At 35.2% G+C, this 13,216-nt stretch overlaps 1 protein-coding gene across 1 annotated transcript; it reads right to left on the bottom strand.

Moving 5' to 3' along the window:
• Nucleotides 1-8,896: 8,896 nt before the first annotated feature.
• LOC101256046 (probable serine/threonine-protein kinase PBL8) lies at nucleotides 8,897-12,434 on the bottom strand. Its single transcript, XM_004248967.5, has 5 exons — nucleotides 12,105-12,434; nucleotides 11,325-11,804; nucleotides 10,138-10,274; nucleotides 9,899-10,022; nucleotides 8,897-9,630 (listed from the first exon to the last, which is right to left on the bottom strand). Exons 1-5 carry the CDS (start codon nucleotides 12,160-12,162, stop codon nucleotides 9,149-9,151), a joined length of 1,281 nt encoding a protein of 426 aa, XP_004249015.1. The 5' UTR covers nucleotides 12,163-12,434; the 3' UTR covers nucleotides 8,897-9,148.
• Nucleotides 12,435-13,216: the final 782 nt, after the last annotated feature.

Below are 13,216 nucleotides of genomic sequence, written 5' to 3'. Positions count from 1 at the left end.
TCCACCTTACAATAGGATGTTTAGGCTCTTCCGCCTTACAGTAGGATGTTTAGGCTCTTCCGCCTTACAATAGGATATTTAGGATCGTCTGCCTTACAATACGATATTTAGGCTCGTCTGCCTTACAATACGACATTTAAGCTCGTCTGCCTTACAATACGACATTTAGGCTCATCCGCCTTACAATACGATATTTAGGCTCTTCTGCCTTACAATACGATGTTTAGGCTCGTCTGCCTTACAATACGACATTTAGGCTCTTCGGCCTTACAATAGGATGTTTAGGCTTTTCCGCCTTAAAATATGGTGCTTAGGCTCGTTCGCCTTAAAATGACGTTTAGACTCTCCTAACAACCAGAGATTTTTCTTATATTATTATATCGTTATACTACCAAATCTATTGGAGTTTGAGTTATTCTTCAGAGATGGGTTTCAATCCTTAAAGAAGTTAAAGACCATCAAGGCTTTCACTACGTCTCAAAGCAGATATGCTTCTTATCACCTCCTATCATTTATTTAGAACTCATATTTTATTATTATTGGTCATACTTTATCTATTTATAAGCTAACATGTTATCTAGAATTTGCAGATATGATCGATCGCCCTTGATTACAATTATCATGTTGTCCTCTATCACAACAATGACTCTATCAATTATTTGCTACTCATACTCTGAACCGTGCTCAAAGGCTGATTACCTCATTTTATCATGCTCTTCTCGCTTCTCTGTCATGCTCTTTTAGCCACTCTATCTCTCTTTTCTCGCTACTCTAATCTTATCCATTCTAGCCGATATCATGCCTTTCAAATACCTTAACGCTCTTTCAACTTTTAAGAGTTTCATTTGCTCTTGAATCTAGAACTACACATGACCTGATTCTCGTATAACCAGAGATATGTAGGCGACTTAAAACCAAAGTCTCGATCATACCCTTTTTCAACTCTATATCGTTTCAATTGATCCACTAACATCTGTCGTCGGTCGGACAAAATCGGCTACTAAGTCAACGTTAGTTGCCTGACAATTCATTCTTCATTCTCAATCAACCAAGGGGCAGCTGTTGACACCAAGTTTTGACCGACTTTTGACCATGTTTAGGAATACTATTCAATTAAATACGTATTTTAAATTTTAGAATTTTTAGCCGACTTTGCTTGAAAATTATATATTTTAGTATGTTTTACTTTATAAAATTATCGTAAATATTATTAAAATATTTTAAAATTATTAATGAACTCCAAATATTTTAAAATTTAAACGATTTTCAATTATATAAAAATATTTTAATATATGTAGTATTTTAATTAAATAGTAATTCCTACACTTTCCTTAAATTTTAAATTTTAGCCTACTCTATCATAACTTCTTTCAATTCTAGCTACTCCAATTAAATTTTTATTACAATCATAGCCTCTCTTTCATTTCAATTCTAGCCATTTTAATTGCAATTGTAGTCATTTCATATTCAATCCAATCTGATTTCAATACATCTCATCTTTTAATCGCATTCATCTATTTTATTAATCGACTAGCCCCTCATTTCAAATTAGATCAACGATTGTGATTAAATCTTTTATTTTCTCAACATCAAAAGACCCCAAGACCTAAAATTCTAACCCATTCTTCTCCCTCATCTTCCTCTCCAGCCGCCTCCCCTCTCCCTTCTCCCTCCCTCTCCTTGGCAGCCGCCAGCCCTCCTCTCTCTTCCTCCCCTCTCCCGTCGCTCCTCCTCCTTCTCCTCCCTCTTCTCCTCCCTTCTCTCGTTTCTCTAGCAGCGAGCAGCTTGAGCTGCTCACTGCCAGGCGACAAGCAACAACTAGTAGCCATGGCGAGCAGCATTAGCAGCCGTGACCGGCGAGGAGTCAGCAGCAGTTGCCGGCGAGAACCCCTGCGCCCGGCCAGCAGCTGCAAAGAGGAGGCAAACGACCATCTCTCTCTCCTCTGTTTTCTCCCCTCCTTCCTCCCCTTCTCCCTCTCTCCAACTCGTTCTCTTCCTCCCTTCTCTTTTTTCAGCCGCTCCCCCTCTCTTTCCCTCTTATTGTTCCTTCTGTTTCCCTCTTCTCTCTCCCTTTTCCAAGCCGCCAACCTCCCTCCTCTCCCATCGCTCTCTTCTCCTCGTTGCCTCCCTCTCGTCGCTCTCGCAAATGGCGAGCAGCCGCTCCGACGCACGCAGCAGCAGCAAACAGCCACCAGCAGTGATGAAGCAGCAGTCGCCAACGAAGTTAGAACCAGCCGCTGCCTCCTCTTCATCTCCCTCAGCCTCTCGTTTTATTTTTATTTATTTTCTTTCCTTTCTCCCTTCTATTTTGCAGGATCATCAGCAACACGAGGCCGACAGTTAGCGGTAAGCTCCAACTGTTGATTGCGTCCAGCAGTCACGAGCTACCAGCAGTAGCAGCAACCGTCGAGGAGGAACAACGCATTCCATCAACCATTTCAAAGTTTTATGCATATGAAAGACAGAGATTTCAACAGATCCGCCCAGGTAAATATTATTTTGTTTATTTCAACACTTTGTTCTTGGTTTTAGAGTTTGCGATTTATTTCAGTATCGTAATGTCATCGTACTGATACTTTCTTTTGAAAAGAAAGTCTAGGTTGTGATTTCTCTATCAAAATTAGAACTCACTTGTTTCCATGGTGGTCTTTGCATTAAGATTTTTTAGTCAAAATTCATGTTATGGTATGTTCAAATCCATGCCTGTGAATTTCATTTTTTTGATTATTGAAGTATTTACATGATTCTATATACGGACTTCATCTTAATCGCTCCTTAAAAAAAGGATAAATATATCAATCCTTAATAATCCTTTAATTGTTGATTTGAATATCTTAGTTGTGAATTAGTCTTACTGTTATTCTTGCTTTACTTGTGCTTAAATTGACATGATTTGATGTTATGTTTATGGCAAGTCTTTGAATTAACAAGTAAGTTGTTTAAAAAAATTTCTTTTTTCTTTTTTCTTTTTTCTTTTTGTAATTGGATTTGATTGATTTAGGTAATAAATAAATAAAATAAATGTTTCTATAATTTGGTTCTTCTTTATTTAAGGAAAACATATATTACTCTTCATATTTTTATTTTACTTGCTTAAATTTGGTAAAAAATAATTAATTTGTTGATTTAGCTATACTCTTTATAATAAGGAAAATAATATATTTAATTGATTTCTTTAAATATTTATTTTCCTTATTTGTTTCCCCCTCTTTGCTATATAAATAAGACCCCCTCCTTTCATTATTTCATAAACTCATATAATCATTCACTCTCAATCACAAGTTCTCTCATCACTCTTCATTCTCTCATTGCTCTCTTGCTACTCTGAATACATTAAGATTTCAGTAAAACATTCAAGTGCTCTTCGCTATTTGCTTTTGTTTGAGTAAAGGGTGGATCAACTTGTTTTCCATTGATACCATTCCTAATCTACTTAACCGGTTAGTATTCAGAATTAACATTCAAATTATTTTTGTATTCAGACATTTGTGTGAGCTCATTGTTCTATTCCTTTGTTATGTATAAGTTGTTAAATAATTGCATAATGTCTCACCTTGACTAATAAGTGTGATTACTTGTGTAGTTATTTGATTGCTTTGACAGGTTTCAAACTTGAAGTTCAAGTTGAAGATTAACCATGAAGAAAGATTTATTTGCTTATTTGAATCTATATTTTTTCTTTCTTATTTTATTTATTCGAATGTTGTAACATTTGTAACTCTAAAGATCATATATATAAATTTATTTGGGGGATCGTCTAAGGGAGGGGGATTTACATGCCTACTTGTTCATTGTAAATTTTTTTAAAAAAAAAGTTAGAAATCATACCTATAGGTTTGTCTTTAATCACCTAGAATTATTGTTTGTAGGTTTTATAATCTAACCAATTTTCAATTTGCTTGACGTTTTTGTTAATAAGTCTTAAAAAGAATAACTAGATTTCATTAATTTTTGAATGTTAAAATCAAATCCTAATAATTTAGTAGGCTGATTAGGTGTTTTAAAAATGTTATAACTTTTAGCATTGTCTTGTCACGTAGAAACCATGCCTAAGGATTAATTTGTTCATATCATTTAGATTCACAAAATTATGCATATATGTGTTACTTTTTTTGAACACCTAGAAATTCATGTCTATAGGCTTGTAAATAACTTTTAACATATCCATAAAAAATAAAATTTGTTTGTGCATATTTGTGCCCTCCCCTAAAATTAGTTAATATTATTTAATTAGTAATCTTATTTGTCTTCTTGAAGATTCCCGCATTCATGATGCAATATGTTATGTTATTAAAAAATAATAATGATACTAAATTAAAATCATTTCATGCATTTAACAAACTACTTGGCTTTTGAATATTTCATATCAAAACCTTTGCATTTAATAAATTTACCACCTTAATGTTCTACTAGTTTTCTTTCCTTACTTACAAAGTTTTGCAACATAATTTTCTTAAGAGTCATTATTCAATCATCCTTTAAAAATTTGGATTGATTATGACATTGTTTATTTTTTGAAATAAATTATAAGCACTATCTTCTAACCTATCGTTAGTGGGAAAGTCGAAGGAACTATGAGGTCTACTTCCAATTTTTAAAATTAAACCGACGCGTCCCGGAAAGTACCACCTACCCATGAATTTCAAAAGAAATTATGTGTATTTATATGTAAATGTTTATGTGCCTATATGCAAACTAAATCTTTTAAATCATAAACTTTTTTTTCAAGACCGACCTCAAATCAAAATTGTTTCTATGGTGGAGGAGCGCGATCAACAATATCATGGCATCATCCCTATAAAGAAACAAACATTTTTAAAAAAAATAAAAATTCCTACTAATTTTTAAACTTTACTTTCGCACATATTAATTTCTTAATATTTGTAAATTTTGTTTATAACATAGTCTCATATGCTTAAATAAAAATAAAACTTGATTGTTTATTGTTATCACCTAGTCTTGCATGCTCGAATTAATGAAAAAATAATAAAATAGTATTAATTGTTTTTTTATATTTGTTATCACTTAGCAAGATTAAATAAATTAATAAATGAAGTGACCTCGATTGCTAATTGTAACCCCCACATAGATTGCATGAGATACGGTCGGGACCCACACTTGTGGACCTCGAGGGGTGCCTAACACCTTCCCCTCGAGGTAATTTGAACCCTTACCCTAATCTCTGGCTCGTTGATCTTAGTTAGACTTAGTTAGGTTAGATAGTTGCCCTAACGCGCCTTAATTCGTTAGGTGGCGACTCCAAACTCGAAATCCCAAAAGAGTTGTTAGGTAGTGCACAAAACCCATTTTTTGTGAAAATGGAGCGCGACATTCACACTCAGATCGGTCTAGCAGAATCATTGATTAAACTTCTGCAATTGATAGCTAGATTATTACTAATGAGAACAAAATTATCTCTGTCTATGTGGGGGCATGCTATTTTGCATGCAGTAACACTTGTGCACATAAGGCCGACCAATTATCATGAATTCTCCCAATTACAATTGAGTTTTCATCAAGAGCCAAACATTTCCCATCTTAGAATTTTTGGATGTGCGATGTATGTCCCAATTGCTCCATCACAACGCACAAAGGTGGGGCCCCAAAGAAGGTTGGGAATATATGTTGGGTATGAATCTCCTTCAAACATAAAATATTTGGAGCCTATGACTAGACATTTATTTTATGCAAGATTTGTTGATTGTCATTTTGATGAATCAGTATATCCAACATTAGGGGGAGAATATAAGTCGTTCGAAAAAGAGATATATTGAAATATCATCATCTCTATCTCATCTAGATCCTCGAACAAACCATTGTGAGCAAGAAGTTCAAAGAATAATTTATTTGCAGAACATTGTAAAACAGTGTCAGATGCATTTACTAATCTTCCAAGGATTACTAAATCGCATATTCCAGCTACTAATGCTCCAATTCGAGTTGATATCTCGACGGAACAAATTGGTTAAGGAAAATGAGTTTAGAACACATTTGAAGCGTGGTAGATCAATTGGTTCCAAGGATAAAAATCCTCAAAGGAGAAAAGGAATAAACGATAAAGATGATCATTGGTAGAAAGAAATTTCTCAAGATGAGACCTAAGTCATAATACATAATGAAATATCTGAGAAGGTTCAAACTTCTTAAAAGAATGAAATTTCAATGAATTATGTCTCGACGAGAAAGTTGTGAAACCGAAATAACGTTGTGATTGACAACATATTTGTCTATAATGTTGCTATTGATATAATGCAATAAGATGAAGATTTTGAGCCAAAATTTGTTCACGGATGTAGACAGAGAAATGATTGGCCAAAATGAAAGGATGCAATTCAAGCAGAATTGGTTTCATTAGAAAAACGTGAAGTTTTTGAACCAATAGTCCGAAGACCTGAAGGTATCAAGCCAGTGGGGTACAAATGAATTTTTGTACGAAAAAGAAATGAGAAAGATGAAGTCGTGAGATATAAAGGCTGACTCGTTGGTCAAGTTTTTTCTTAAAGACCTGTCATTGATTATATGGAGACATATTCTCCTGTGGTAGATGCCATCACCTTCAGATATCTCATAAATCTGGCAGTTCATGAAAAGCTTAAAATGCGTCTAATGGATGTTGTCACAACCTATTTATATGTCTCCTTAGACCACGATATTTTTATGAAAATTCCCATAGTATTCAAAATACCTAAAGCATACAAAGATTCAAGAGAAACTTGTTCAATAAAATTTTAGAAATCGTTGTATGGATTGAAACAGTCAGGGAGGATGTGGTGCAATCATTTAAATAAATATTTATTAACGAAAGGGTACAAAAATGATCTGATTTGTCCCTGCATTTTTGTTAAACACTCGAAATCTGAATTTGTTAAAATAGTTGTGTATGTTGATGATTTGAACATCATTGACACTCGTAAAGAACTTTTAGAAGTTGTTGAGTGTCTAAAAAGAGAATTTGAAATGAAAGATCTCGGCAAGACAAAATTTTGTCTTGGTCTACAGATTGAGAATTTGTCAAATGGAATACTTGTTCATCCATCAACGTACACTGAAAAGATATTAAAGCGTTTTTACATGGATAATTCACATGCATTGAGTATTCCAATGGTGGTAAGATCGTTTGACATCAATACAGATCCATTTTGACCTCAAGAGAAGGATGAAGAACTTCTTGGTGATGAAACTCCTTACCTTAGTGCAGTCGGTGCACTAATGTACATTGCTAACAATACTCGACCAGATATCTGTTTTGCAGTAAGTCTACTGGCAAGATTCAGTTCCTCCCCAACAAAAAGACATTAAAAAGGTGTTAAACACATACTTCGATATCTTCGGGGGACCATGGACATGTGTTTATTCTATTCCAATGAATCCAAGTCAGAACTGATTGGTTATGCAGATGCGGGGTATTTATCTTATCCGCATAAAGCTCGATCACAAACAGGCTATTTGATTACATTTGGAGACACGGCAATATCTTGGCGATCAATGAAGCAAACGTTGGTAGCCATTTCTTCAAATTCATGCAGAAATAATAGTCATCCATGAAGTTAGTCGAGAGTGTGTCTGGTTGAGATCAATGATCCAATATATTCATGAAATGTGTGATTTTTGAAAAAGAATATATCAACCACAATGTATGAAGATAATGCTGCATGTATAGCTCAATTGAAAGGAGGATACATCAAAAGAGACCGGACAAAGCATATTTCACCAAAGTTCTTTCCACGCATGATCTTCATTAAAATGGTGAGATAGAAGTTCAACAAATTCGTTCAAGTGATAATCTTGCTGATTTTATTTATTCACTAAGGCATTGCCAACGTCAAACGTTTGAGAAGTTGAGATACAAGATTGGAATGCGCCGTCTCCGAGATATTAAGTAAAGTTTTCATCAGGGAGAGTGAAATACGCGTTGTACTCTTTTTCTTAACTATGATTTTGTCCCAAGTTGGGTTTTCCTGGTAAGGTTTTTAATAAGGCAACATTCAAAGCATATTATGAGATGTGTGTACTCTTTTTCCTTCACCAGGCTTTTTTCCACTGAGTTTTTCCTAGTAAGATTTTAACGAGACACATAATCTATGGATATCCAAAGGGGAGTGTTGTAAATCCATTGTATAGTATATGTGGATTATTTATTAGATTTATCCACTATTAAATGGATCCATGTATAGGTGCTTCCAAGGTGATAAGAACTTCCAAGATAACTATGTCTATGTTAATTAGATGACTTTTGGAGTGATATTTCAACACTATAAATAAAGAATCACTCACCATTTGGAAGACATGCTTGAATAAGAAAATTTTTCTCCTCTATCTTATACTTCTTGTCTTCTTATTATTATTATTATATCCTTAGCTTTCTTTATAATATCTATATATTATGCAATTCTTGCACTAAAAATATCTTCTTTAACCTTGCTTTAAACCAAACAACCCCAAAATGACTAGATTAGCTTAATTTTAAGAAGTATCCAACTAAAGTTTAAGAACAGTATTTTTTTCAAAATAAAGCAATTCCAACTTTAGTAAAATAATAATAATATATTTCACCTTTTTCATTTTTTTCCACTGATAACACTGGGTAGAAAGAAAGTGTTTGATTTCAAAATACATAGAGTATATTTGAGTCATATTACAAGGGTGTTTGGTGAATTTTCTCATTACTTTCTCACGTAGGACTTGTATGTCTACCAGGGAATTTCTAGGGTATCAAAAAATGGAAAAATGATATGGTACTCTAACTTCAAGTTGTTGGACCAGTCATTGATATTTCGAGCCAAAACATGGAACTGAGAAACTTACAGAAGTGTTTATACCACACCTGCATAGTCAGTTTTCACAAATGTGGGATTTACACATCCACCTCTACTTTCATCGCGGAATGATATATATGTATCGATAAATGCAAAATCAAACTAGTACTATTACTTACTCAAACACACATTCAATTCTTCGATGAGGCAACAATGGAGGGAAAAAAAGGGAAGAAGCAAAAGCTGTGTCAGCTAATTGCTCTTCACCTGGTACAGATTTGCCCATTTAAGAACCACAACAAGCTTAAAAGACTATACTTTCTCCTGCAATTTACATCCAAAAGTATAGAACAGCAGTACACCCAAAGCTACATTCAGTTATGTCGTGTTCCTTATCTAACACGGCATGCTGCAGGGCCACCTGGGGAACAGTTTGGGTTGGGAGACCGACAACCAGCTGCAGTACCAAGAGAGCTACCATAACGGTGGTGTGTTCTGTAATCTGGGACCTTTCCTATGGCAAATCGAACAGCTGTTCCAGTTGATGAGGCTTCATTTGTACTGCCACCGCTGGATTGTAGTGGCTCTAAAGTTTCAACTACGTCACTCATCAAGGGTCTTGCTTTGGGGTTTTGGCTCAGGCAATAGTATGCCAAACTGCAAGCTTTTTGAGCTGCCCTCACTGAATATTGGTTATCTAATCTAGGGTCTATAATCTGCAGCATTTTTCTCTTATCGTTAAGTTTTGGCCGAGCCCAGTCAACTAGATTCTGTTCCTTGCTTGGTCTGGTCTTGTCAACAGACTTCCTTCCCGTCAATAGTTCTAGGAGTACTACACCAAAACTGTACACGTCGCTTCTTGCAGTAAGGTGTCCTGTGTCCAAAACATATTACAACTTGTCTCAGGTACGCCAAACATCAAATAGATACTTCTACAGTGATTCTCAATTTTGCCTCCAAATTTGGCTTAAAAATATACAGAAGACAGATTGAGTATTGCTATCAACTCTTACTTTTTTCTTTTTCCGGACTTTGAATTGTTTAGAGTACTGTAGTTTTAAGTCGGAACTGAAGAATCAAACAAATGCATGATAACAGATCAGTCAAGACCTATTTTTGGGAGAGGGGGAGCAGGTACATACCGGTCATAACATATTCTGGAGCTGCATAACCATAGGTACCCATCACACGAGTGGATACATGGGTCTCATCACCTTGTGGCCCTGCTTTTGCAAGCCCGAAATCAGATAGTTTGGCCGTATAATCCTGCAATTCCCACCAATCTCATGTTATTCCAATCAAGACAAAGTCAAACAAGAAAAGGTAAAACCAGAGGAAATCAAGTGAGTTACATAATACAAGTCCTGGAAACATGACTTACAGAATCCAATAATATATTTGAGGTCTTGAAATCACGATAGATAACTGGTCTTTCTGCATTGTGAAGGAATGCAAGCCCTTTAGCTGCTCCAAGAGCAATCATCATTCTTGTAGCCCAAGATAATGACACAGTAGCCCCTGAAAGCCTCAAGAAATACCACAACTTAGCAAACCCAACACTTATTTCTTTTTACGCAGTAAGAATTTAATATCATGATTCATCAGCTTGAAGCAAAGAAGATTAGTTACTAAGGCTGAAGTATCAGTGATTTGAAGCACCAATCACAAAAGACAAACATGTTCACCAAACAAAGGAGCATATACAATCATTAGCACCACTTCTCCTATTTTACAGCATTATTCATAGAGCTAAATATCATTCTCAACACAAGATTCTTCAACTAGGTGCATGGCTGAATCTAGCATTTCTGTAACATTAAATAGAAGGCTAGTAAACCTAGTAATGTGATTCCAATAATATACAACTAAGCCAGGAAAATTTAGATTAACACCTCAAAGTTTACAAAGTTCATCTACTACTAATATCTCTTAGGAGCTGCATCATTTTCTGAGTGGTAAAAAGCTCGACTACAACAGGTGAAACCGTTGGTACAACACTAAAAGATCAAGCCGACTCAAAAATGTACCTCTACAAGGACACAAGTTTCCAACTTTGTCATTCCAGCATGAATTTTAGTGAATTAGGCCTGCTGCATCATGAAGCTCAAACTTGACGGTTTTACACACGGACTGATGAAGATGAGCAGACCCATTATTATTTTTATTTTTTATTTTGAGGGAGGAGGGTAATTCGCTAAAAGTTGTTCCTTGAGTTGTAAATTTCATCCCTGTTTTGATCTGATAATCCGTGGAGTTGTTTATGACACGATATAACTGTTTATAGGCAATTAATTCTAAGGTGACAAAAGTAATGACCTTAGAGGCGAAGGTACATATGAGACAACAACTATGTCAGCATTGCAGTGAGTCAGCAGAAGCCAATATGCAGCAGGCTAAGCAAATATAACATGTACTTGAGATTCTCACTCTCTCACACACCTAAAGCTATCGTAGTAATATTTAAAAAAATGTGGCATCTTATTCAATAAGAATAGCAGAAATCAAAAAACATCAAGTTAACCACAAGATGATGCAACAAAACAAGAGGGACAACAAGAGGACACATACTTCGGAAGAGATGATTCTCAAGGCTTCCTCTAAACATGAACTCATAAACGAGCAAACGATGGTCATCCTCACAGCAATACCCGATCAACTTGACAAGATTAGAATGCCTAAGCTGTCCAAGAAAGTTGACCTCAGTAAGCCACTCACGGTGACCTTGAAGCCCCTCTTTGTTAAGTACTTTGACAGCAACCGGCAAAGACTTAAGTCCAACACGAACATTCTCATCAATGTAGCCCTTGTAAACAGTTCCAAAACCACCCTCACCAAGTATATAATCAGATCGGAAGCTTTTAGTAATTGTCTCCAGCTCAAAAAGAGTAAATGCAATTATATGAGTATACAGTACAGCATTCTTTCTAAAATCCTCTAAGTTTCTCGGAGTCGAAGGATCACTCAGATCTGATGTAGAACGACTATGACTATGTTTCTTTGAATCAATACCTATCCTGCTTCCCAACGATAACCCCTGCTGCTGCTGGACTGCCCATCAAAAAAACACAAAAATCAAAAAGTAATCAAAACCCCATTTGAGTTCATACACCGTTGTTCAAATTACAGTTCAAGATTGAACCGTTTCAGCACAAAATCATTATAGAGGATCATAACACAAAAAGTATCAAAACCCCATTTTAGTTCAAACATTGTTGTTCAAGATTGAACCTTTTCAGTACAAAATCACTAAAGAGGATCATAACACAAAAAGTAGAATATGGGTATTTCTCCAATTAGTCAAATAACTAGTAAAAATGAAACAGATCTGAGAAAAAAAGAAAAAGAAACCTTGATGATGAGCATTGGAGACAACAGCAGATTCTTCTCTAGTACCACAATTGCCCATCTGCTTCTTTATCTGTTCTTAGGTCTAGTCTCATTCTTCACATTAGCACCCCTCTCCCTCCCTCCCTCCCAAATTCAACACTTTACCCTTTTCTACACTAAAACAGAGAGTCAAAAAGAGCTCTTTACAGCGCACGTTTGGGTAGTTTTTCTCTCTCTCTCTCTGTATTTGCAATTAGCAGGAGAAGTAGATAGTGTGATACCAACTTTGATGGGTATTTGTGCTGCTGTAAAAGGGAGATAAAGGCCAAAGAAACAGTGGTACACATACTCGCTCAGTCAGGGGCCAGTCTCTCTAATATACTAAAAAATTCAATAAAGCTGTATGCGCGTGCTGAACCGAACCATGCTCACTCTAAAATATTTACTTAACACACAACCATGGTTCTTACCCGCGAGATCGTGAAGTGAGACGTTTTAGAATTTTTTATTAAAGTAATTTATCTTTTTTTCGATTCATATTTAGTGGATTGTTAAATAATAAGAAAAAATTTAGGACAGAAATTTGGACATTATACTTATGTTGGTTTTTTAGTTATTCTCTCGTCAAGCGAAATGAGTGATTTCTTAGTTATAATTAGCTAAGGTTAAAGCTCGAGTCTTTTGACATGGTAGAACCTCCTCGAGAGTTATAAATTTTTCATGAGGCTAAGCAATTCCTACGGCTCTTTTGTATGACATTAGGGGGCTTGTTTTGAATGCTATGTGTTGTGATTTTTGAGTTCTAGTTCAAGACAAAGTAGTATGGGATTTACACGGATTTGCGCTCCCTTGAAAAATTCAATAAGATTCGTTCTAATATTTGAGTATATAAATAATTTAAAGTACGATAAAAATATGAGTAATTAACTCTCTTGAACTTATTATCTAGAAAATGTAAGTAAAGAGTAAAAATGGAAGGGGTTGGGGGGGGATTCAACAACTTCCTTGAGTATGGAACAACAACAATTTACTTTAGTTTTTAATATTCAAAAAAGGCTAAAAGAAAAAAAGTACAATTAGTATGAACTAGCGAGAATATCATTTGAACCAATTCACTTAATAATATGTTTTTT

This window comes from Solanum lycopersicum, chromosome 10 (assembly GCF_036512215.1).
Source record: "Solanum lycopersicum chromosome 10, SLM_r2.1".
Lineage (NCBI taxonomy): Eukaryota > Viridiplantae > Streptophyta > Magnoliopsida > Solanales > Solanaceae > Solanum > Solanum lycopersicum.
This window is presented reverse-complemented; position numbering and strand designations above follow the sequence as displayed.

Bases quoted from the DNA above. Each gene is read 5' to 3' on its own strand.
- LOC101256046 (XM_004248967.5), bottom strand. From the start codon at position 12,162: ATGGGCAATTGTGGTACTAGAGAAGAATCTGCTGTTGTCTCCAATGCT. The intron at 10,275-11,324 runs GTATGTGTCCTC...TGAGGCTTTCAG, and splicing joins TGAGAATCATCTCTTCCGAA to GGGCTACTGTGTCATTATCT. The intron at 10,023-10,137 runs GTAAGTCATGTT...TGGGAATTGCAG, and splicing joins CAAATATATTATTGGATTCT to GATTATACGGCCAAACTATC.